Genomic DNA, 27,209 nt, shown 5'->3' on the forward strand with positions numbered 1-27,209 from the left:
GCAAATCATCTAACTCTCTAAGTCATGGAATGCTCATCAACAAGGGAACAGAAGTTGACAGAACCTGTGCTATTTAGTACAAAGACTGCCATAAATAAGCATACGAGAAAGGACACACAAGATTTTTTGAGACTTTAAAATGATTTGAAAATGATGATAACAACAGTAAACCACAAGATTCGGGCCCACTGTTCATATGAAGCTGACCAGTTGTCATAACACTGCAGGGCTTCTTTTTACTGGGGAATAATGAAATTGAACTCGACTAGAAACAGGAGGTTATTGCTCTACCACCAATTCCAACAAGAATTTATTTGCTACTATTTTGTCTCAGTTAAAGGCAATAAATGGCAATGAAAGGAGAGTTATGAAAAGCCAGTAAAGTCAATAATTTAATTTGGATAAAGAATGTAGTTAACATTCACAACTTTTATGGAATTAATAAAGAGCCTGGACCTCCACGAAGATACTCATCAACTTAATTCAAAAACTAAAAATATGACCAAAGTGCTGTAGATCAAATTAGGGCTAATTCATTTTATTCAAACAATACCTCTACACTTGTGCTGCCAATCTTGAAAAATATAGAATTTTCTGAATTGCAAAACCTCTGTCAAAATCTCAAATCTCAAATTTCAGCCTTTGGATAGTTGATACTCTCCATATGCCCATCTGCTTGCTATGTTTCCGTTTCATTTTCATTAGTGTTGTGAAATAAGTAGCCCCTGAGTTAGTAATGCCTACCAGTTGTTCCAAGTTTACTTACCCTCTGACCTTCTTTTCCAGGTGGACCTTGGGGGCCTTGTATCCCCAGGGAACCCTATGAGGAAAAAGAGACACATGCTAATAGACTGTTTCAAGTATACCTGCCCCACAAAGAATGTGGTGAAAATTAACAATTATTGTGTTTATTAAAACAAACTTTTAAAGTAATTTGAGCTCTTTCAAGGTTGAACTATATAATGTATTAATGACGAATTGCCCTTCTTTGACTGATTTATCTTTGTAGCTAACTCCAGAAAGAAAAAAACGCAGTCCCGCACCAGGTGTGAGACCAAATGTTCACTGCCAGTGAAGAATCCCATATGATTGGAACCATGTTACAACAAACCACCATAAATAAGTGGTAACAATATTTCTAAGCAGAAAAAAATACCTCTTTGTACATTTAAACTCTATAAATAAAACTACATTTTTGGCTGAGAGTAGCTTTGTAAGTATATTCTAAGGAAATGCATGATTATGGTGTTGGCTTCAAATATGTGTCTACTCATAACATTGAACTTTTAATATTAAAAATATTATTTACTGCTTTCTCATAATAATATAAAGTGGTAGGGAAAATAAACATTCTTTTTTTCAGATCATAACAAAGTCCTAGGAAATCTCAGGTATTAATCTGGAAGTCAAGTCTCCTGATTATTATTTTAGATAGAAATTCTTACTCCACATGAAATTAAAAATGATGATATTGCCATTTAAAAAGAATTTCAGCAGTTATGACTACTTCTTTCCTGTTGCTTCTTTCTTCCCTAATCAACCATTAAATGTGGCAGATTTTAGTCTTATTTTCTTCTCAGTCCACATTCTCTCACATTGATCTCATACATCTGTGGGTGTTGGATTTTCTAGACCAGCAATGCCCAGATCTACAACTCCAGTTTATCTCTAAGCTGCATTCAGACCCACTACCTGCTTGATGGAACCGCTGCTACCTCACAGGCATCCACAGTTTACCCTATCAAATGCTGAACTCAGGATCCTCCCTCCAAAACTGGATCCTCTTCTACCATGCCCCAAATCAAGAAAATCCATACCACACTCTCTTCATGCTCATGCCAGAAATCTAGAACTCATTCTCCACACTCACCTCTCTCAAACTTCTCTCTCACATACAGTTACCAAATCTTGTTAACTTTATCTCCAAGACAGGTTTGGATTCATCCATTTGTCTCCACTCCTACTGCTCCCATGTTCTTGCTTATCTGTAAGAGTTTCCTAGTTGATTCTACACACTGTTCCCTCCATTCACATCACAGCCAAACTGATCCTAAGAAAATCAGGCTTGATCTTCCCTGATTTGCCAGTTGGAGACAATGCCTTATTTCAGTCTCATAGTGCCTTGCACTTGCACTTTTTCTTTAAAATACTTACCACTAATTCATTTAAGTGATTATTCATGTAATGATTTATTTCTTTCACCAGGCAATAATCTATAATAGAATCTATATCTTATTCATCATGGTATGTGCCTGTTAATGGCCAAATGACAATTCACATTGGGGAACTCATCCACTCTAATGAAAGTTTTTGGATAAAGGCAGTAATTTTCAAAAAGTTTTCCAAATATTTATGATTAACCCATCATCTATTAAATGCCCTAAATGGTTTGAAATAAATGAAAAATCGGATAATACAAATGCAAATAAATGTAAATTTATTCCCCCTTATTCCAGAAGAAATTCTTGTGTTATCCAATTTTAAAATAATTAAGATTCATTTTTATAATATGACCTTTTTCTAAAAAGTGATGGCTATGTTGAAACTAAAATGCCAGATGTACTCATCATGATCTATAGTTACTTATTATGTATATATTCATTTTTAATTTTTTCATACAAACTAAATTTTCATGAATGTCATACATGCTTAATTTCACAATCTAATTTTATTTTGAATAAAAAAGTGATATATGTATTTTAATTTTTCAATCAAATGGCTTTCATTTTATTAATATTCTCAGAGTTCAGTATAAATTATTGTAACTATATTTTTTAAAGTGTTAGTACAAAAAATTCTGCATATGTCATCAGTTTTCACAGTTCCCCCAAATCTTTCTTACTCCTTCTCCACAATAGTTGAATGAAATTTATATATTTATCACTTTCATTTCTTTTATCTACTTTGGGAGCAATTTAATGTTACAGGGGCATATGGAGCCTATGTTTTATTGATTTAGGAAGGAAAAAAACACAAGGGAAAAGAAGCAATCAGTTCCCTTTGTAGTTAAAAAAAACAAACAAACAACAAAACCTGCCAAATGATATATAATCAAGTAATGTTGGATAATTAGGCCAAGTTTAAAATGGCAAATTCCTAGTGTTTATAAGAAAAACAAATTTTGAAATTCAAATATACCAAGTATTACTTATAATTACAGAGAGTTGTGTCTTTTTTTATGAGACTGACATGATCTTGGCTCTAGATTAAACTCTTCTCTCCTACCCTTAGGACAACTATTATCATTTCGTGAATAGTCAAACTAATATATAACATTTTTTATATTCATCCAAATGTTGACAGCTCATTCAGTGTTTTTAAACATGAATTACTAAAACATATACACATCAGGGAGTACACTTAATTCTGAGACACATATAATCGAAAATCTACTCCCTTTACTATTTAAAGAAGTTATGTAGCAAAGTCTACCTAATGCAAGAATATAACATTTGATTTGGAATGTATTTAACAAACTCAAAAAATATTTATGATAATCTTTTGTATGTGAGACTCAAGTAGTCAGATATGACACCAACTCACATACATAAACCACTTACGGGCCTACTAGATGTTATCATGACTCTGATCTCCTCCTCCTCACTTTTGTTAAGTCTAGGACCCAGCTAGGGGTTTGATAAAAATTGAGGAAATTCTTTTTTAATCCTTGATAAATCATTAACTATTTGAATGATCCAAGACCAATTTGTAATTCTAGCCATGTTCTCCTAATCTTCAGAATAGTTTTGAGCATAGTATTCAACATTAGTTGAAATTGACAAAGCAAAAATAATTTTAATATTGTCATTAGTAAAACACAGATCAGTCAACTGTAGAAAAATAATTTCTATTAGCAAACTAACAAATTAAAATTCTGGCAGGATTATTTATAATGATCCAGGACACTGTTCCTCCCATTTAGTAAAGTCAAACAGTGGATTTATCTATCACTTAGTATGAAAATTACAGACATACTTAACCTCCAGTTTACCTGAATTGAACTTGGATAGAGCTCAGCATTTGTCTCAGAATCCCTCCCACAATTCTTCCTTATTCTGGCTTTGTAAAGGTCATTATGTGTGTGCTTCATTTATCCTTTTAGTTGACCATGAGCTCTAGAGCATTGGTCTCCAACCTTTTCAGCACCAAGGACAAGTTTTGTGGAAGACAATTTTTCCATGGACCCTGATGGGGGCATAGTTTCAGGATGATTCAAGCACATTACATTTTTTTGTGTGTACTTTATTTCTATTATTATTAGACTGTAATATATAATGAAATAATTATACACTCACCATAATGTAGAATCAGTGAGAGCCCTGAGGTTGTTTTCCTGCAACTAGACCGTCCCTTCTAGGGGTGATGGGAGACAGTGACAGATCATCAGGCATTAGATTCTCATAAGGAGCACACAACCTAGATCCCTCACGTGCACAGTTCACAATAGGGTTCATGCTCCTGTGAGAATCTAATGCAGCCACTGATCTGACAGGAGGTGGAGCTCAGGCAGTAACGTGAGCAATGGGGAGTGGCTGTAGATACAGATGAAGCTTGCTAGCCTGTCCACCACTCACCTCCTGCTATGTGGTCCAGTTCCTAACAGGCCATGAACTGGTACTAGTCCTTGTCCTGGGGGTTGGAGACCCCTGCTCTAGAGGATAGAGGCTCATTTCTTTTTATCCTCTGCAACACTTACAGAAGGAACTCAATAAACATTTGGCATATTGTAAAGAAGAAAACACCAAGTTAGAACAATACTGAGTGTTGGTGTTGGAGAAATGACTTCTGCTCTTTATATAATGATTTTTATTTTCAAAAATTGAACTTAATTACCACATGGGAGAACTTTCAATCTTGTCTGTCTTCCTCAGTCTGAAGTGATCATTCTATTCTCTGATGCCTGTGAGTAACACTGCCTTATAGTTCATTTACAAATTAATCATTTACCACCGTAACAGCATCTCTGTTGTGGAACTTATTCCAATTTTTGATCAAAACCTGATGTTTTACAGATTTATATAATTTGTCCAGTTAGAGAATCATATTCTTAGTTATCTTTATATACACAGCACATTTGCATAATCTGTGGAGTTTTTCTTCTTTGATTTAATTTGCTGAACAAAAATGCCTATTAATGTTTTCTAATTTTTAATCTACTTAGTTGGCTATAAAAATAACTGTAAATTGAGTTATTTCTAAAACTTTGCACACATACAGATTTATCACTTTTCTGAAAGAGATATTTGAGATTGGATTTAGCATTTTCATGATGTAAACATCTGCAGAGGTCTACATAGGTATTCATTTTCCTTTTAACACAATTCTGGGCATTAAAAATATTGACAAAGAATGGAATTCATAAGGCTGTTACCTCTTTTAGCTAAGATACAAATAAGCAAAAAATAGTCCAAGCCAGCTAACCATTTTAAGTTCCAGTGGATAGCTATTACAATGTGTTATATCTCACACAGCTCTCTGGACAATCTGCTGATTATTTAAGACAAGTTAGAGCTCATCATCATGGAAGCCCATGTAAATATTTAACTGAGAAATTACTTAGAATTAACTGGTTCAGAACAGAAGTTTGAAGTGTTTAACAAATATAGCAGATGTTTCGTAGAGTTAATAGGGTAGATTAATTACGTATGAACACATTTTCATTTGTGAAAAGAGGCAAGATACATTTATAGCTTCTCAATCAAGAAAAGGAGCTGAAGTGAAAAAGGAGAGTTTCATTTTAAAGCATTATGTGCACTCCCTTGCCAGGAATGTTGCAGTGCATATGATACCTAATACCCACTTCAACAAAAATGTTATGCAAGTGTATTTTAAGTGTTACGATTATTACTTTAGAATATGCTTCATAGACTTGAAACATAAGATTAAGCAGAATCTGCATAAATTCTAAACTACTACTAGAGAATTTTCTGTGTTTCAAATAGAACGTATGAAATTAAAATGGAAAACAGAATATATCTGTTTTTACAGAAAATTTTGTGCCTTTAACATGGGAATAACAGGAATAAAGTTTTAAGTTGGAGACATTGGAATGAAATTTTGTTTTACATGTGTACTTTTTTCTCTTGAAAATGAATTGTTCTAGGACACGAAATGAGTTTTATAAAAGAAAAAATGCAAATAAGTAAAAATATAATATATAGTCTGGTCTCAAGAAGTAATTTTTCTTTTTTTTTAATTTTAACTTTTCTCATGTCTCTATTAGTGCCATAATTTTTTTTTAATCTCTAGAGCAGCCAGAAAGGAAGTGACTTTTATATTAGTTCTGAGAAGTGGAATTTAAGAATGTTTGCGTTAATAAATTAAAGTGTGACCAGCTTTATGATATTTCATCCAATTATGATAAGAAAAAATTTTCCTGAGGGTGCATAAGTGTTCAGAAAGGAATTCTATGTTTATATAAAAGCCTATCTTTTTATCAAAATCAGTAGTCAGTGTGTGCTAGGAAACAGATATCTGTGAAATAAGGAACACTAGTGTCTCTTTCACACACTAATAAAGGCCTTGACAAATCTCCCCGGAAGCACTGATAAGAGAGAATAGGAAGAGCTATGCTAGATAGAAAATCTCACGAAATATTAGGGTGGACAAGAATGATTCAATCATTACCAATTGTAGTAAGCCAGTTCTCTAATTGGGTGGACAATTTTATCCTGCCTTCAAAAACTCAAAAATTAGGGGTTACACATAGTGCTTTTAAAACGTAACAATTTCATATGGAGCCCTGAAATCATTCAGACATGGGACACAATGAAATATGATCATTCCATGTGGTTGCAGGAATATTTTAATTATAATCTCTTCCCACGTTTTTTGAACTCAGAAAACTTATCTTTTTATTATATAGATCCTGAAATAACTTGTTCTCTGTCACTATTGATTAAGCCAATAAAGCTAAAAACATTTTTAATTGAATAATAGAACATAGAGTCTGTGAATCTGGAATGATGTTGTGATATCTGTACTTCTCATAAACGTTCCTCTAAAAATAATTTTTGCTCCTATTATGAGACTTTCCATTTTTTAAGTTGTGTATGTCCTCACTTTCCATGCTGCATATTATCCAGCAGTGTGCCTTGCAGTTAGTAGGTGTCGAATGGATGAATGACTGCTAAGATCCTGATTCTTTGCACTTCTCTTGGTACTTCTGCAGCAGTTAGAATATTAACTGCTATAGCTATGGAAAATCTAATTTAGATAATTATATTCTTCATCTACAAATCCTACTTGATACCAAATAATCCAAGTTATTTTTACTTCTTATGTGGCAGTATTGCAAAATAGATGCTATGCTTACGTTTGGAGGAGTTTGCCCTTCATTAAAAGAAGACATATAACCTGCGTTCCTTAATGTATCTCACATTGATTAGGATTAAATTCTTACTTTCTGAAAAAACAACATGAACAGAAGAGATTAACATATCTATACAAACCATTAATTAATAAAAAAATAGAACCAATCAAGTTATTTAAAATACTTACATTGTTTTTAATAATGTAGTTTTAGGTTTGGTAATTATTCTGGGTTTACTTGCACTTATTTATCATAAGCACAGTCATATTTTGGTAATTTCATATTTTAAATTATTCTTAACTATGAAAAACGTTGTATAGATTTGTTATATTTTGGTATTAACCTAATAGATGAAATGATTTGATTTCAGTTAACTCGAGGCTCTGTTGACAAGTAAAAAATTAGTAGGTCATGGTCTGTCAAATCCATTTGTATCATCTGTCTTAATGATTTATGCGAGTGGGCATATGATTGACTCCATTTTAATGATTTGTCTGATGATGGTAATAGTCTGAACTTTTGAATTGGCTTTGCCAAAGCTCAGTGACCACGTGGAAACATGGTTCTACTGCAGACGGAAGGAACAATCTATACATATGTGGTTTTAAAATGTCTTCCAATGTTTTTGGAAGAATGGGCAACATGATATACATGTAATTTCAAATTTAATGTCATGGGTAACTTTTGCATTTGGGTTATACAACATAAATGACTAGACCATGGGAAACCTAATCTAGTAATTTTAGGCTTAAAAAATAAATCAATACAGAGATACTCACATACTACATGAAAGACATAGGTATTTAATGCTGACTACCGTGAAAATGGTTTATACACTATCACTCAAGTTGCAATTGAGTGAGGTGTTGAAAATCAAACATTTAAGAGGAGAAAAATGCTCCATCCTGTAACAAATTTTTCTAAGTTTTAAAAATATAGATGGAAGTATTGTCTCTTTTTAACTTCTTTCTACTGGTCTTCCTCCTTTCTGCCAGAAGCATCCATTTTCTCGGGAGGATTAAGATTGCAATAGTGTAAGGATTGTTGAGTTCACACAAGACAATGGTCTGAAAAGTAGGCTCTATTAGGAGAAGAGTGTCTAAATATCAACTGCTTCATCACTACACATCAGGAGATGCTCTCATAGATCCTAGGGCTCAATCATGAATCACAAGGCACAGGTGAAGGAGAAGAGGTAAGTGTAGTTCTACTTAACCAGAAAGGAAACACAGAAAATGTCACTTCCTTCTGCTTTGTTGAATGAAGTTTCAGGAGAAGAATGATAAATAAGGCAGACACCACTATTCTTGTTTTCTGCCTTCTTGGGAACCCAAGAGGAAAAAGAATCCATAGGCCTTAGACTTCTCAGCAGCAACATGTGGTAGAAGACACTCGAGAAAAATCTTTATAATTCTTAGGGAAATAATTTTGCAGCAAGAATTCTATGCTCAGATAAACTATCAATCAAGTGTGAAAGTGAAAAAACAAAACAAAACATTTTTAGACGTGTAAAATCCCAGAAGACGTACCTTCCTTTCAAATTTTTTCCATAATTTGTTTAAAGATATGTTCACATAAATGAAGGAGTGAAACCAAGAAACGAGATGACAAGGAAAAGAAGCGGCAGTGGAATCAACTCAGAAAAAAAAAATAAAGGTAGTCACAGAATGGGAATTCTGCAGATGGCTTAGAAAGCTGCCTGCAACAGATGGAATAGAAGGTCTGAATGGTACTCTCAGAAAACAAGAAACTCAATGAGAAAATCTGAAAAATAGGGAAGGCAATAACAGGGAAAATAGAAAGAATTAGAAATGCCAGAAAAAAAACAAACCAAAACAAATGACAAATGTGGAATTTCAAGAAATGGAATGAAAAATCAACAGTATAGACTGAAGAGAAGTAAGAATAGCAAAACACCAGAAAAAAGGTACTCTGGGACTAGAGCTGACTGTAAGCTGAATGAGTCAGCGGTATAGTTAGCCACAGTAAACAAAAGAGCAACATTTGCTAAGATTTGTTCATAAATAAATGCAATGCAAAACAGTTGGTTGTTGGCAACAATGCTCTGAGTCTTTTGCATTTCTATTCGTCTTGTGAGTAATGCACTAACTGCTCTAGGTTCTGAACTATCTTTGTACCTGTAGGGTGGAAATTTAGCCAAAAGGAAATCTGGAGGATTCAAACTTAATTCTGGCTCTGCCAGTTGGATATTCTTATTACCTTGACATGGTCCTAAATAAAAAAAGTTAAACACTACTTGGTTTAGTACACTGTTAGCTCAGTATCCTTATGGCTGCCCGCTTGGGCCAAAGTAGGAGACACACTGAGTCTGTTGTAGTTTTATAAAAAATGTCCTTATCCTTGCTGATGTTCCTGGATTAATGCCTCAAGACAAACAGAAAGGCCAATTCGGAAATGTAGGGAGCAAATCATCTGGCTTTCTAAGATAGACTTGGATGATTTATGGGATCTATTCAGCTGTTTGAGTTTGGGATCCTGGGGGACAGGGTTGAGATCAATAGTGCAGGCTGGCCTCATCTACTTGCTTGGCGTTCTGTTAACAGTAGCCTTTAATTAAATGCTATATGAGACAAATTGAATAGTTTTGGTCACAGTCTCTATTGATAATATTGATTAGAGTGTTAATGGAGTGATATACTCACAAAAATTTTGCCAGACACCAAGACAGTATAGAAATGAAGAATGGATATTGTTGAGAGACAATGGGTCTTTCCCTGAGTCTTTTGTGCTTCTGCATGTCTTATGAGGGAGGTACTAACCACCCTTTTGTTCTGGTCTATCTTTTAAAGGATTTTTATGCTGCAAAGCAAGGGTAGATTTGCTTACTGTTTAGAATGTTAAAGATAATATCTCCCTTTTGGCAAAGGGCAAGTTTGCCTGCAGTCCATTTTTTAAAAATTCAGCTTCCCTACTCTGCTGTGATGCAAACCCACCGAATATGTAGCAGCTACCTGGGTTGTTTCTGGTACTTGGGGGCAAGGGCAACCAAAACAAACATAAGGCTCACGCTGTTTGCTGCCATTAGTAATAATGCCTTTTTCTCTGACTCAGAAGTTTCATGTCTTCTGCCAGGATTGATGAAACTGTGGCAGGCTAAGTTGTTATTATTCAAGTTGGGTAAAATCTCATATCTTTTACAGTTCTTGACACTGGTAAGTCTAATCCTTTCTCTACATTGGGCATGTGTCTGACTTAACTATTTCTTATATTTATTCTCTATCGTTTTAAAATAACGTGATAAAATAGAGGGGATTTAAGGAAAAGAACAATATTATTAAGGAGATAGATATTAGATGGTATACAACTAAAGGAAATAGAATTCCTTAGGAAAGGTAAAAGAGAAAATAACAGAATTTTAGAGTTGAAAAAGACCTTAATAACATTCTGTCTGACCCTTACATATTCCTAAGTGATATGCCCAAGGTAAAATAAGTAAATAAATCAAAATAGTTGCATATTTAAGGATAGAATCTGGTTTCCTGGCCTTACATTCAGTGTTTCTCTATTTTGCAAAAGATGACTTTAGTAATGGATTAAGCTATATAAAGCTTTTGTTCACGTCTGCAGAATAATGAACAGATAATAGGAGTCTTTAATTAAGGAGATAATTCCTGTTTCCCACAAAAAGCATGACTTTCAAATTGATCAAAAATAATCAGGGGTAGTAAGTGACATCAAGACTGTTATTGCTGAAAATTTTTAATATGGGAGAAGGTGACCACCTGTCCTAAATTAATTAGGTTTGGTAGCTAGAAAGAGGAAATCACCTCCTCACTATGATATCCAAGTACGTTATGTTACAGTTTTCTGCAGATATTTTCACTGTAGGATTGGATGATATTTTACTTTAATAATATGTTTGTCAGTGAAAAATATTTATTTCCTCTACCTATGAAGAAGATATATTTATTGAGTACCTATACTACATCAAGTACTTTTAGTCTCTGGGGATACAGTTGTAAATAAGATAGACATGGTTCCTATCCTCATGAAGGTTATACTGGTTGTAAAGGGAACACTTAGAATTCAGTTTATAGTTAATAGTTTTCTTAAGATGAAGGAATTCTACCCATAAAAACCCTGCAATTTTATAAAAGTGCTCTTTAAACATTTGTCAGCAATTATTTCATAAAGTACTTTAGGTTCATTGCTACTGATATTTTTGCCATTCACATTTAGTACATTAACTAACAATAACAACAATAGCTAAGAGTTAAATAGTATTTACTAGAAGCCAGGCATTGTTCTAAAATCTTTACATATATTAACTCACTTAATCATCACTACAACACTATGCAATAGGAAATATTAGTATCCCATTTTATAGATGACTCAGAAAGGTCAAGAAACATGGTCAGGTTCAAACTCAGGTAGCCTGGTTCTTTGATCTGTATAATTCCTGAGCTAAGCTGCATGGGTTTTTGGTTTGTTAAAATCAGTTAATTGGAATTAATATAATTCTAATCCTTTATAGAGACCAATCATTTTTTAGTTCCATTTAATATATCAATATAAGACATTACCAAAAGATTTTTAAATGCTTAGAATATAGTTGAATTAAACTAATTTTAATGTAGATTTATGGCTGAAATAAATACATGCTTTGCTGCATATAATTTTTCAAAAGGCTTACCCATTTTATAATTTTCTAATGGCAGTTAAAATACATTTTAATTTATTTTTCCAGATTGCTGAGTATTTCAACATGAAATAAAATAACTCTTTTGTAGAAGTCACAAATTGTCAATGCATAGCACTTTTAAGAAAGAAAGTTTTACTGATTGGGGTTTAAAATGCATAATTTGGACTTTTGATGAAAACAATTTAAAATGCCTTTTGAAACAGAAGCAAACTATAAACAGAAGGGCAGAAGGAGCTATTCTCAAATTATTCATCTAATGAAAGACATATAAATCATCTCCATGTCGAACGAACCAACTGTAAGTTCTTCCAAAACATAAATCTTCCCTGAGGCTAAAACATAAATATTTCCAGGGCTTTAAGCATCAACTCGCCAGTATGTCTTCACAGAGTAGATAAAAATAGCTTTGTAATATAGAAAAATAACTTATATTTTAATCAACTAATTCCCTTACATGTCTTTTGCCCACAAATTAAAAAAAAAAAAGGACTGATTTTTAAAAATATTTCAACTGCCTTCTTTCTACTGGCAGATTAGTACCTCAGAAATTCCAATACTGAGTTGGATCACTAGTTTCAGAAAACTAACAATGAACTAAATATAAATTATGCAACTTTAGAAAACTAATAGTGTTGATTCAAATTTAGGCAATTCATAAAGTATCTAAATAACTCAGATTTTGATACGTGAGGAATTTAAAATAATCTTAAATTGAATAGTCTGTTAATTACTATGCTATAATACATACATTTATATGTACATATAAATATTTATAATACATATAGGCTATAGAACATATATTTATTCTAGTCAGAATGGAAAGAGGAATTATGCTCTGTGGGCATATAACAAGAACCTTTCTATTTTATTCACCTAAAAAGAGATTGTCATAGTTGCTTAGGAATTTTAATAAGAAAGCATTATTTAGTAGTTGAGCCTGTGATTCAAATGTATTTAAAGTTAATAACTTTAAATTACAACACAAGAATTCTGGTAAAAAATAATTTTCTCTGAAATAATTAGATGGCTGTGTATAATATGAACGTAACTACAGTTGTATAAATACTTGTAAACTTTTTATACACAGTTCACAGATGATCATTTTTAAAATGATCAACTTAAACCAATTGGTTGCTTTTTCTTAAACCATGCAGGTTTTCTGAATGCAACGACAGTGACTATTGTTTGTTTCTGTGTCTGCAGTGCTTAACACAGTATCTGGCACACAGTAAGCATTCAACTAAGTGAGTGGGTAAAAGAGGAAGGGAGGAAAGGGACCATATTACTTACCGAGCAATTATTTTTGTTTCCTATACACACCAACTTAGAAAAAGAATTATTTCAACGATTCCCCCATGTGAATACTATATGATCTCTTGTGCATCAGGGCCATCTGCTAATTGAATGTCATTTGATTTATAAATGACCAGCTGAGATTTTCTCTCCATTGCTTATGGTATTTAAGGTAGTTTTCTTAGAGTAAAAGCTATGCAACCTCTCTGTGCCTAATTTCTCACTTAAGCTGGATTTATCTGGGCCCCAAGGAACTGGTATTTAAGTATCATTTAGTAAGCATGTCTAAGGCACTTCTGCTGTTGACAGACTTAACCTTTGGCTTCTGCATAAACATTTGGTGCCATCTGGATGAGTATTTAATAACTCCCCAAAGAGACAGGGCCAGAGCAACACAGTCATTTTCCTAGGAACTAAAATTAGTGGATATATTACATGAAATAGCACTGTTCTACCTTCCTTCACCTGTCTCTCCTCTGACATGACATGCAAAGGACGGAAGAGAAAAGGAGATGGAGATGTTAGCCAACTGTCTCATTTCACTCATAGTCCCTGTCTTGCTTCTGAAGACTTAGTAATGTATTTCAGTAAAACTTCACTGTAAAAAAAGCATTATATTGTTTAATTGAAGAGAATCTGGCAATAATGTGTAATAGGAAGGCTATAGAACATACACAATTTTATGAAGTTATATATAAAGACACACTACATTTATATAAAATTAAGGTTTTAACAACAGATGCCATATAACCGAAGAATCTGTGCTTAGTGTAATTGAGTATTTGAATGTAATGATTTACAACTAATATTTCAACATGAGGGGAAAAGCTAATATAAAATGCCATTATTCAAATAACATGATCAAACCATGACATATGTACCTTTAATAGAGGATTTTTATGTCAACATCTTCATGATTTCAGAATCATTTATCAGATTTTCATTATGATCTTGGATACATTATATTTGATCAAATAAATTTGCATACTTATGATAAATACATTTTTCTTATTCAGCATTGGTTTTAGCTCACATATGTCTGCCTTATAAATCATAAATATCAAAAAAGAGATAATTTAAGTTTATCAGTAACTCACTGGTTAAGTGTCATCTTGACATTAAGTATTATGTTTTCTCACAATCAGAATATAGTATCTTTAAAAAATTCTGATTCTGAATAGAGTTTTGTTAATATATTTAAATAATTTAGAAAGGAATTTTCATTCTTTAACAGATTATTCAAAAGTGCTTTTTCTAATCCATCATTACTGCAACTGAATACATGACAATGCTATTAGCAATATGGCCATTCCAGATGTGGTAGAACCCAAATACCTTTTGAAAAAATGTGATTTGGTGATATTTTTAAAAAGGGGAATTTCAAAAAGTTAGTACATATATATGAAAAGCATATTTATAAGGGAATTTTTCTTCGTTGTTAATAAGCCAGCTGCTTAGAGAATTTCAGCTGAATCACTGCACTATTTGACTGTATTTAGCTTCATTTGTGCTACTGAAAGCATAAGTCTCAAATTTATAGCAAGTTATTTCACATTTTTATTGATAAGAATGCTAAATTTTACCATCTATGAGTTTAACAAGATGCTGAGAAATGAAAAAATGAATAAGGCAAGACATGGTAAAATCTACAACTATAGATTAAAGACTTATTTTAATTTAAACTTTGTATCATACTCACTAGACAAATCACAGGAATTAAAACTTAATAGTCATTCACTTTTCACTTCAAGCCTGAAAATGCAAGCAGCACCAGTGCACTGAATCAGAACAATCCATTTATTCTAATTGGCCAGCACTCTGCTTTAAAAAAAAAAAAAAAAAAAGAATATTGGGCAATTTTCTGGAAAAATTACTTTGTTGTGGAGTAACATCAGAAAGAAAGAGAAGAAAATGAGATGAAGTCAGAAATGCAATGAGAGTTGAATCCTGTAAGACTTTGTAGGCCATTGTATGGAATTTGGGTTTTATTTAATTACGTGGGGAAGCACTGGAGATTCCGAAAAGAAGAATGACAAGGAACATTCTGGCTTCTTGTGTAAATCATGCAAGAAGAGCAAGGGGAGAAGGAGGGAGACCATTAATTGGCTATTGAAATAATCAAGAGATTTATAATGGTAACTAGGACCAAGTGGTAATAGCAGAGGTGTGAGAATTGGTCAGATTCTAGATATATTTTGAAGGCAAGGTCAACAGAATAAGTAAAGAAATGTGAAGGCTAACTCACTTATGTTTATAGGAGCAAGATATCTAAATAAATTATAAGTTATTCAGCATCATATAGAAAAAGGGGGGGGGCTTCCAGGATGGCCTAGTAGTTATATTAAATCAACATACTCACAGATAACAACTATAAATACTGAACTACATATAGAACAACTATGTGAAGACACTGGAAGCTCAACAAAAACAGGCAGATACTGGAGGGGAGTCAACATTTAGAAAAATTAAACAGCATGGAGTCAGTTTTCTGTTTTTAAGATGTTTAGTCTGAGGAGAGGCTCAAGTCTGGGTCACGGGTTGGCTAAATAGAAAGCCTATAGACTTGCTGGATTGAAAAATCTGACGACAGAGTTTAGGTCAAATGCAATTCCTGCAAAGTAAAGTGGGGTTGGTTTGTCAAATCCTGAAATAAGGAAGGAAGTCCCAAATTCTTCATATAAGCTCTCCCCAAATCTCTGGCTGACTCCTAACCAAACATACACAGTGCAAACTGCAAGTAGTTTAGCTTAGCTTAAAATAACAAAACTGGGATTTCAGCTGTTGCCAGCTGTAGGAGAAACAGAGTTTGCTATGTGAGTCTAGCCAATTTAACTGCCTGCCTTAAAAATGTATTAAAGCTCTTCAGAAAAAATGGAATTTAGTATCCAAAATACAATAAAAAATTACTTGCCATACAAGTAAGCACCAAAACATAATCCATTCTAAGGAGAAAAGACAATCAACAAAGAACAACTTGATATTACTCAGATGATAGAATGATTGGAGAAAGATATATATATATAATTTTTTTTTTTTTTTTTGAGACAGAGTCTCGCTCTTGTTGCCCAGACTGGAGTGCAGTGGCGTGATTTTGGCTCACCGCAACTTCCACCTCCTCGTTTCAAGTGATTCTCCTGCCTCAACATCCTAAGTAGCTAGGGTTACAGGCATGCCATGCCTGGCTAATTTTTGTATTTTTAGTTGAGACGGCATTTCTCCATGTTGGTCAGGCTGGTCTCAAACTCCCAACCTCAGGTGATCCACCCACCTCGGCCTCGTAAAGTGCTGGGATTACAGGAATGAGCCACCGTGCCCGGAAAGATTTTAAGGTAGCTATTAAAACTATTCCCAAGGTCAGGAAGGAAAACATGCTCATAATGAATGAAAAGATAGGAAATATCAGCAGAGAAATAGACACTATTTAATATAAAACAAACTTCACTAGCTTAAAAATATATATCTGTACTAAAAAATTCACATGATAGTCTTAACAGCAGAATGGAAATGAACAAAGCAAGAGTAGGCTTGACAAGGGCTTATTGGAAATGATCCATTCCCAAGAAGATGGAATTAGATGGGAAAAAAATGAACAGAGTTTTGGACAAGTGGGACATTATTGAAAATCTAACATATCTGCCATTAGCATTTCAGAAAGGGAAGAGAGAGGGAACGTATGTTCTGACTGCTCCACTGACTAGCCATTTCTCTGTCCTCTCCCTCTACTTGGGCATCCCTATTTCCTAAGGAACAACGATGTTGAAATTAGGTCAATTAATAACCATACAATGGCCTCAAAGTGTTCGAATGAAAGGAAGAGTTGCACATCTCTCATTTTCAATTAAAAGCTAAAAACGATTAAACTTAGTGAGGAAAGCATACTGAAAGCTGAGATACACCAAAAGCTAGGTACCTCCAGCCAAACAGCCAAGTTGTGAATGCAAAGAAAAACTTCTTGAAGGAAATTAAATGTGCTACTGTAGTGAATACACAAATGATAAGAAAGCAAAACAGCCATATTGCTGATATGAAGAAAGACTTAAAGATCTGGATAAAAGACCCAAACAGCCACAACATTCCCTTAAACCACAACATTCCCTTAAATCAAAGCCTAATCCAGAGCAAGCCCTTGCCTCTTAATTCTGTGAAGGCTGAAAGAGGTGAGGAAGCTGCAGAAGAAAAGTTTGAAGCTAGCAGAAGTTGGTTCATGATGTTTAAGGAAAGAAGCCATCTTCAGTATATAAAAGTACAAAGTGAAGCATTAAGTGCTGATGTAGAAGCTGTAGCAAGTTATCCAAGATCTTCAATGAAGGTAGCCACACCACACAATGGGTTTTCAATGTCGACAAAGCAGTTAAAGATGCCATCTGAGACTTTCATAGGTAGAGAGGAAAAGTCAATGCCTGACTTCAAAGCTTCACAGGAAAGACTAACTCTCTAGCTAGGGGATAATGCAGTTTGTGACTTTAAGTTAAAGCCAACACCCATTCTGAAAAAGAGTTCTGCTACATTTACCCTGCCTGTGCTCTATAAATGGAATGACAAAGCCTGGATGACAGCACATCTGCTTATAGCGTGGTTTACTGAAGAAGCCCACTGTTGATACCACTGCTTAGAAAAAAATCTTTCAAAATATTCCTGCTCTTTGACAATGCCTCTGGTAACCCAAGAGCTCTGATGGAGATGTACAAGGAGACGAATGTCGTTTTCATGCCTGCTAACACAACATCCATTCTTCAGCCCATGGGTGAAGGAGTAATTTTGACTTTCAAGACTTGTTATTTAAGAAATACATTTTGTAAGGCTATAGCTGCCATAGATAGTGCTTCCTCTGATGAACCTGGGCAAAATAAATTGAAAACCGACATTCTACATGCCATTAAAGGCATTTGTGATTCATGGAGGAGGTCAAAATCTCAACATTAACAGGAATTTAGAAGAGTTTGATTCCAAACTCCACAGACGACTCTGAGGGGTTTAAGATGTAAGTGGAGGAAGTAACTACAGATGTGGTAGAAATAGCAAGAGAACTAGAATTAGAAGTGAAGCCTGAAGATATGGCTGAATTACTGCAATCACATGGTAAGCTTGAATAAATGAAGAGTTGCTTCTTATGGATGAACAAAGAAAATGTTTTTCTGAGATGAAATCTACTCCTGGTAAAAATGCTGTGAACATTGTTGAAATGACAAGGAAGATTTGAAATATTATATATATTTAGTTGATAAAGTAACAGTAGCATTTGAGAGGACCGACTCCAATTTCAAAAGAAGTTCTGTGGGTAAAACGCTACTAAACAGCATCACATGCTACAGAGAAATCTTTCATGAAAGGAAAAGTCAATTAATGTGGCAAACTTCATTTTCGTCTTATTTTAGGAAATTACCACAGCCACCCCAACCTTCAGCAACTACCACCCTGATCAGATAGCAGCCATCAGTAGGCAGGCAAGACCCTCCACCAGCAAAAAGATTACAACTTGCTGAAGCCTCAGATGATCATTAGCATATTTTAGCAATAAAGTATTTTTTAATTAAAATGTGTAAAATTGTTTTTGTACAATATAAATTGCACATTTTATAGGATATAGTATAAATATAACTTTTATATACATTGGAAAAGCAAAAAAATGGGTGATTTGCTTTACTGCAGTGGTACTGAACTGAACCTGTAATATCTCCAAAGTATGCTTATATTCTGCATTAATCAATCTCTAAGTAGTTTTTAATTTGAATTTGATACTTTAAGATAAACATAGCTATCCTGGTCCCTAACCCCAAGCACACTGTATTATCTTACACTGGTGTGCATCACACATTTACACTTCTGCCCTATCTCTGCTAGGCACTTGAATTTTTCTGAATTTTGGCTTCAAGACAAAAATTTTTATTTATTTTTTATTTTATTTTATTTTATTTTATTTTATTTTATTTCATTTCATTTCATTTCATTTCATTTATGTAGACACAGTCTTGCTCTGTCTCCTAGGCTGGAGTGCAGCGGTGCAATCTCAGCTCACTGCAACCTCCTCCCAGGTTTAAGCAATTCTCCCACTTCAGCCTCCTGAGTAGCTGGGATTACAGGCATCCATCACCAAACCCAGCTAATTTTTTTTTTTTTTTGTATTTTTAGTAGAGATGAGGTTTCACCATGTTGACCAGGCTGGTCTCAAAATCCTGACCTCACGTGATGTGCCTGCCTTGGCCTCCCAAAGTGCTGTGATTAGAGGTATGAGCCACCATGCCTGACCTGACTTAAAATTTTTAACTTTTGTAATAGTTTAGAACACTTTTTTTTTAATTACTTTTTAAACAAGATTTAAATAATGCTTGCAGAAGTTAATAGCTTAGGTTTTAAGAGTCAGATAAATGGGCATTTGAATATTAGCTGTGTTATGTAACATCTGTGAACCCTGGACAAGTTACTTAGATATTCTCGTCCTCAGTGCCCTTATGTACAATGTGGTAATAATCATTTTATACCTCACAGGGTTGTTTAAGGTTTGGTTTAAATAATACATAACACTGAATAACTGTCTACCATTCATTATTGATATTATTATTACTTAGAATCTAAAAAGATGTATTATTTTTAAAATGGTTATCAGTTTGAAATATAAAAAGGATAAGGGAGGAATAATTAATTAATTTAAATCAAGTAGAAGAATCTCATATTTAATTCTTTAGAACTTTAAAATTATTATAAGCTGCTATAATGGCTTATTTTGTTAACCAAATAGTTGTTAGTACCAAACTAATTAGTGAATTTGATATCTTCCAAAAAGTGGCTGAAATCAGATATTTCATTAAATGGATGTTTCATTAATTTTTTTATTTTCAACTAACTGTATTTGTTGAAAATATTCCTAGCAAGACATACATGAAGGTGGGTTTATGGTGGCAAGCATGGATTTTTAGTCTTTCTTTTTGTGTGTGTGTAATTCAACCACATTCCCACCTTCTGGGCTGAAAGTGTTTCCTTTCTTTTTTCCATATCTCTAGATGAAATTTTTTTTAAAAAAAGTATTAAGGGAAGCTTCTTGGCCACTGTTTTACAAAATACTTTCTAGACACTCCAATTATAGATTCACAAATTCGTTCTTGAATTTATTTCTTGATCTTTTGTTGTTAGAATAATCTGGAAAGTCTATATAGAAGATTTGTAAGTTTATTAATGTCATAACAAAAAGTATAATTCTATTTTTTTTCAAGTCAAGTAGATTGACAGAGTATTTAAAGGTTAAAGGGTGTAAGTGACAATTAAGGCCATAAATATCACTTTAACCTCCATGACATTTTTTCAGGCCTCAGATTTCTCTTTTCTTCTTATTTTTTTCCCCCAAGGCAGTCACATTGGAGTATTTTCCATGTGACCTGTGAACATGAATCTATACAAGGATTCAAATGTTATCAAAGGGATTCAACCATGGAGTTTTGAATGGGGTCCCATTTCCTCAAATAATAAAGGGGTGCATTGCATCCGGCATTTGCAAACTGCAGCACCATTTTGGTTGGCTTTCTTATTAATCGGTTTCTTACATATTAGAGAGTGAGGAAGCACTGGTCATTAGCAGTAAGAATACTTTCAGGTAGGTAGGAAGGGAGAGGTGAAACAAAGGGTAAAAGCTATTGCAGCTGAACCTAACAAATCAAATTGTTTCTAGGACTCCAGTCTGTGTTTCACACCATTTCCTCAATTTTACCTTTTCATACTCCTTTTTAAACTTGGTCTCCCTCACTTCTTTATTCTCTCTCTTCCACTGAGACCCAATTATATATAGACTCAACCAGTTATAAGAGAAAGTATAAATAAGCAACAAAAGTAACATCTAATGAAATAGATGGTTTTATGTATCAGATTTTTTTGATGAACAGGTTCTATGTGATTAAAAAAAATTTTAAGTACTAAAAGCACAAGAATACACAGGGACACAAAAATAACAACAATAAACATAATCCCAGCTAGACTCAGTGGTTCCTGCCTTTTCTCAGTGATTCCAGTACTTTGGGAAGCCAAGGGAGGTAGATCACTTGAGCTCAGGAGTTTAAGACCAGCCTGGGCAACACAGCAAGACTTTGTCTCTGGTTTTTTTTTTTTTTTTTTTTTTTTAATTAGCTAGGCATGGTGCCTACCATCTGTAGTCCCTGCTACTTGGGAGGCTGAAGTGAGTGGATCACTTAAGCCCATGAAGTCAAGGCTACAGTGAGCTGTGATGGGGCTACTGTACTTCAGCCCGGGCAACAGAGTGAAACCCTGTCTCAAAAGAGAAAAAAAAAAATAATTCCCCCAAAACATCATAAAGGATTGCCCCTGCATCAGTAAACTCAGTAGTACAGTGTGCTCATTTACTATGTCTCTTAATTTCTTATTAAACAAAATATGAATAAAAGTAAAGCAAATAAAGAATGTATGGCTTAGAAGGGGGAAAAGTGTTCAGCTCTTCCCCGTTAGTTATTCTGGGCAGTTCAGCTGTGTGTGCTTTGAGAATTTCTGGAATTCTGTATCCTGAGTTGTCAATACTGGTTGTCCTTCTCAAGAAGGATTACTGTTAGACTTGCTAGTAGCTTGTAAATGTGGAGATGGACGTTCATCTATCCTCTATAATGAAGTAATCAGGAAGCAAATCATAGGTATGACTAGGAAGGCTGGCCTCTCCTGGAAGCTCCTGAAAGTAATCAGGTTGGGTGTTTTTGATACAAATACTAGTGTAATGAGTAATTCCAAAATTTTGCTAAGATCTGTAAGAGAAAGCTGTAAAGAAGAGTATTAGACATGCTTTCAGAGCCTTAGTTCTCAAGCATGGCTGCACATCAGAACTACTTGGGAAAAATCTCAAACAACTGTTGCCTGAGTCCCTCCCTAGAGATTCTGGCTTTATTGGTATGTGGTGCAGTCTGGGAATCAGAATTTTAAAAGCACCTTGGGTAATTCCAATGTGCAGTCCAGATAGAGAACCGTTCGTCTTCTTTTTTTTTTTTTTTTTTTTTTTTTTTGAGATGGAGTCTCTCTCGCTCTGTCGCCAGGCTGGAGTGCAGTGGTGCCATCTCGGCTCACCGCAACCTCCGCCTCCCAGGTTCAAGCAATTCCCCTGACTCAGCCTCCCGGGTGTAGCTGAGACTACAGGTGCACACCACCATGCCCAGCTAACTTTTGTATTTTTAGTAGAGATGGCATATTAGCCAGGATGCGATAGAGAACCACTGATCTATGGGAAAAGGCAGCTAGCTGGGAAGAGGGTGCTAAGCCCTTGTGACCAGTGTAGTGCAACAACCAGTAGCATCTGACTCCCTTGGGGCTTGCTAGAAATGTAGCAGCTCAGGTCTCACATCAGACTTAGGAATAAAAATATGCATTTGAACAAGACCCTGAGTGTTCCTACGTACACGAAATTTTAAGAAGCATTAAAGGCACCCAAGCCCACAGGAGTACGTGGACATTTAGATGAAGGTTGTAATTAAAGGTATCTTCCTAGCCCGAATTCTCTCCATTTAATGAAGCAGAGTTCAATCTTAACTTCATTTTACTAGTATGCCTCCCTAATGGAAGGAGATAGTTCTTTATTGCTATGTATTAAGTTGGATTTCAAATGAAAATTGGACTTCTTCAACAATCTAATATAATTTCTTTGAGTAGGAAGAAAGCTTTTTCCATTCTAGTTCCCATAAATAACGGTTCTCAACCCCTGCTGCATGTTTAGATCCACTCAGGGAGCTTTTAAAATATACTTGTCCCACATCAGGTTGATTGAATTTGAATTTCTGAGGGTGGAGCCCCAATATTGGTACTTTGTTAAATTCTTAAGTAGATTTGTGGAGCTAGTTTTGAGAACAATTATGGATGAACTCTATTTATTGACTCCAATATATCACTGCTTCATTTAATCCAAATATAATGCAGTTAGTCATTTGGGCTTCCTGAAAGACTATTATAAATTATTTCAACTAATAATGTACCAACCTGTATTATAAGATCAGTTAAATATTTCATGTATTTTAAGTTGGTATTCATTTTAGTTTATCCCTATTTTGTAGGAAAGAGTTGATAATTTATATTAATAAAGAAAGTAATGTCAATCATACAAAATAGTAATACCCCAATAATATGAATATTTTACTTTATGAAATAAAACATTTCATTTCATAGTGTTTTTTCCTTGTCATATTTTTAGACAAGTATGAAATTAGCCTGTAATCTCTAAGTGCTTGACAGCTGAATGGTGCAGAGAGGTATCTTCAAGGTGTTCCTTGGCAGAAAGAAGCTGGCTGCCATTAAACATCCACAAAATATATGTAATTCAATACAATTTTCTGATTGAGAAGCAAAAATTGTATATCAGGTGAAATAATATATGTAGATTGCATATCAGTCTTTCAACATGAGTTGAAAATGACAAGGAAATCAGATAACTGAGTAGTTGACTATACAACTTAGTTGAAGAAAAACAGGCATGTGTCTTACGTAAAATGAGCAGGTTTAACTAAATGACTGCATATAACTTAGTTGAAGAGAAACAGGCATGTGTCCTAAAGAAAGGAGCAGGTTTAACTAAATCACTGCCAAATAATTTTTTTTAATTCTACAAAGTGTAAGGCTGGGTGCAGTGGCTCAAGCCAGCACTTTGTAATCCCAGCACGTTGGGAGGCCGAGGCAAGTGGATCACCTGAGGTCAGGAGTTCCAGACCAGCCTGACCAATATGGTGAAACCCTGTCTCTACTAAAAATACAAAAATTAGCCAGGTGTGGTGGCGGGCACCTGTAGTCCCAGCTACTCAGGAGGCTGAGGCAGAAGAATCGCTTGAACTTGGGAGGCGGAGGTTGCAGTGAGCCAAGATCACGGCACTGTACTCCAGCCTGGGTGACAGAGGGAGACTCCATCTTAAAAAAATAAAATAAAATAAAATTCTATAAAGTATAAAAAAACTGAATAATATGCAGTTACAACCTTCTCTCAAATAGTCTTTCTTTTCATGCTTAAAATAAAAGCTTAAAGCATAAAATTCCACTGCAAATTGAACGAATTATCCTCAAGTAAGCTACCTATTTAGTTCCTTAGGTTTTCTACATATCAAAAAACATTTATGTGGGAGTTGTAACGATTATTTGTGTAAGACATTATTAATATATTTTTCATAATGGGATTTTTAAGTACAAAGATAAATATAAATATTATCAAAATCACAGTTTTTGAGATTCCTACGTTCTGCCAATGGGAAGGGCTCCGTCCAGATTACTAGAATACTTTTTAAAATCTGACCTTCTATAATCAGAATAGGTCTTTGAATACTACTGACTTAAATGCTTAATTTATCTCACTAGGTAATATCAACATAAAATTCAAAAGACCTCAGGTTATAGAAGATCTTTAAAAAAAAAAAAACTGTCCTCTTTTCCATTAGGCTTAGAGTCTTTCATAAGTTAAATAAGAATCTTTAATCACCTATGAAAAAAGTCTGTAATAGTAAATTGTATCTGAATATAAGAGAATCATATATTTATTATTAAGTGCTTAATATATGATGTACCATTTGATTGAGAACAATCTCATTATGTGCACTCTATAAACTTTTCTCATAAATCTGTCACTAAAATATTGCAATTTTATCATCTGCAAATTTTAGAAGCAAATCATAGAGGAAAATAACAATGGTTTTGGACAGTGTTGGGAGAATGTAACTATCAGTTCCATAGGTAGCTGTTTATACTCACTGGGTGATTACAGTTAGTTTTGTCCTTTTACAGCTTTTAAAGCAAGTAGGACTGTGTCTGATTCCATTTACGTTAAACCTGATGTTAAGAGTGCATAATCAAATATTTAGGAGACACAATTATGAGCCATATGGAGGATAGAGGAAATTGCTCAGGGTAGGTACTGATTCCAGACTTTTATTGTAACTACCTGTATGACCTTGGGTCAGGTATTTCACTGATGTGGGCAGATGCCCAATCTTTAAAATGTGGAGGTTTGGCTACATGTACTCGAAGACACCTTCAATTCTTAACTCTGTGATTTAAATTCTGGTTTAGTCATGATGTAATATGAATAATAAACAGAATAATGGATTTCAATTTTGAATTTTGATTTCAAGAATACTTACAGGTAAGGCTGGTGGTCCTGGGGGTCCAGTATCTCCCTAAAATAGATTAAAGAAAAGTTACAATTACCACTAGTCCGTTTTTGCACATTATTTATACATTTCTAGGTGGATAGAAGTAATATATAGAGATAAATCTTAAAAACTAGAAAAATAGAATTTCATCCTGATAAAAGTCTCTGCATAAAGAAAATATATCATATCCCTTTTCGCTTGCATACTCCATGCTTTTTGCAACAGCAGGACTTGTTTTGAAAGCTAAAATAATCTAATTTTCTATTCTTTTGTCTACTAATCCAAAATTAGAAATAATATATTTTCAAGTATGTTTACTTGCCAATGGAGCAGCTGGGAAGTGTCACGGCGATAGATAATTTGTCTGACAAAGTTAGTATGAGGATCAGCAGAAATAATAAGTGGATCTCCCCATTTCATACCTCCCAGCTGCAAGAAGCAGTCCCATGGCCTCTTCTAAAGCTCTGCTGAATTGGCATTGCATTTGCCATCAACTGTAAGAGGCTTTGCCTATATTTATGTATTTTTGAACACTAAAATTACTTTGCTGATCTATGTGAATACAAATTTCCAGGTGGATATATCAACAAACTATTCAACATCTTTAAAAAATGGTTCATCTAAAAGTTCACTATTTTCCAATTTCTATGTCACCTTCATGCTTTACTTTCCCAGGAACTTTATTTATTTCATAAGAACTCTCAAACATTAAAGACCAAACATCCTTTCCATGGTTCTTATTTAGGTGCACATTATGGAGGCCATGTACTATATAGCATGGGGTACCAGGATGCTGTAGTCAGTCTCACATTGAGTATCTTTAGGACTTTCTCTTTTCTCAATATAGCCAACTCAAAAGTTAAAACTTAGCATTGTGTATTCATTGTTTTTGGAACGATTGAATTAAAATAGCCAACAGTTGCTAAGGAACACTGATGTGACTTAAATCAGTCACTGGGGACTCATTTGCAGGATCACCTTTAACACAGAGATAAATATTGAAGATAGACAAGGATTTCTAAATGTGCTAAAAATGGAGGACAAAATACATTGCAAAATACATATACATACAATTTTCATCAAATTGGGATCACCCAACTACTTGATTCAAAACAATCCTTGCTTTTTACTATTTCTTAATTTCCTTTTCAAGATCGTTGCCAACATGTCATTATGAAATAACTTATTTTATGAGAAAAAGTGGCAGAAAATGGAATAGTTAGATTAAGACTGAGATACAAAATTAGCTTATTTCCAAAAGCCACTTGCCTCACCATTATGGCAGCAGCTCAGTGTTATTGGCAAAGTTTTCCAATACAGGTCACACTTGCTAATTTGATGATTGAATACCTAATGCTGTTAAGCAAGGGTGAGAAAAGGGAAATCTTATAAACACAAGTTAATGTCAACTAGCAATTGTGCACTAAGTCTTTTCAAACTAATCAAATGAACAAAAAGGCTATTCTTATTCAGATGCTATTAATGTAACAGCCTTTGGTTAATTTTAAAATGCTTTTAGGAGATAAACAGTATCAATGAGAAGTCACTGTATAGGTTGGTAGAGTTTTCTTAAAGAAAGGTTGGGCTTGGCTGGGTAAACACAATACCTTTTCTCCTTTTGGGCCAGGTAGACCACGAGGACCCAAGTCACCTTTCAAACCCTGTAGAAAGAATATAACCAATACACAGTTCACAGAAAGCTTTAATTTCTAACAAGTCATTGGTAACAAAATGAATCATAATTGACTGAACTTCCAAATCCCATTCTTCCTTTTGTAGTATAGAGAGAAACACAGACAACTGGCACTAAAATGATAAGCAACATCTGTGCCGTGGC

At 34.2% G+C, this 27,209-nt stretch overlaps 1 protein-coding gene across 2 annotated transcripts in view; it reads right to left on the reverse strand.

The window, feature by feature from the left end:
* The window catches only part of COL19A1 (collagen type XIX alpha 1 chain), a 341,119-nt gene that overhangs the window by 155,886 nt on the left and 158,024 nt on the right, over positions 1-27,209 (reverse strand). For both annotated transcript variants that reach the window (XM_023230284.2, XM_023230285.1), the window contains exons 13-15: positions 26,980-27,033; positions 25,361-25,396; positions 767-820 (exon numbers count right to left, since the gene is read on the reverse strand). In XM_023230284.2, coding sequence (XP_023086052.1) covers positions 767-820; positions 25,361-25,396; positions 26,980-27,033 — 144 coding nt within the window. The remainder of the gene's footprint in view (positions 1-766; positions 821-25,360; positions 25,397-26,979; positions 27,034-27,209) is intronic.

The sequence above is a fragment of the Piliocolobus tephrosceles genome, chromosome 5 (genome assembly GCF_002776525.5).
Source record: "Piliocolobus tephrosceles isolate RC106 chromosome 5, ASM277652v3, whole genome shotgun sequence".
Taxonomy (NCBI): Eukaryota; Metazoa; Chordata; class Mammalia; order Primates; family Cercopithecidae; genus Piliocolobus; species Piliocolobus tephrosceles.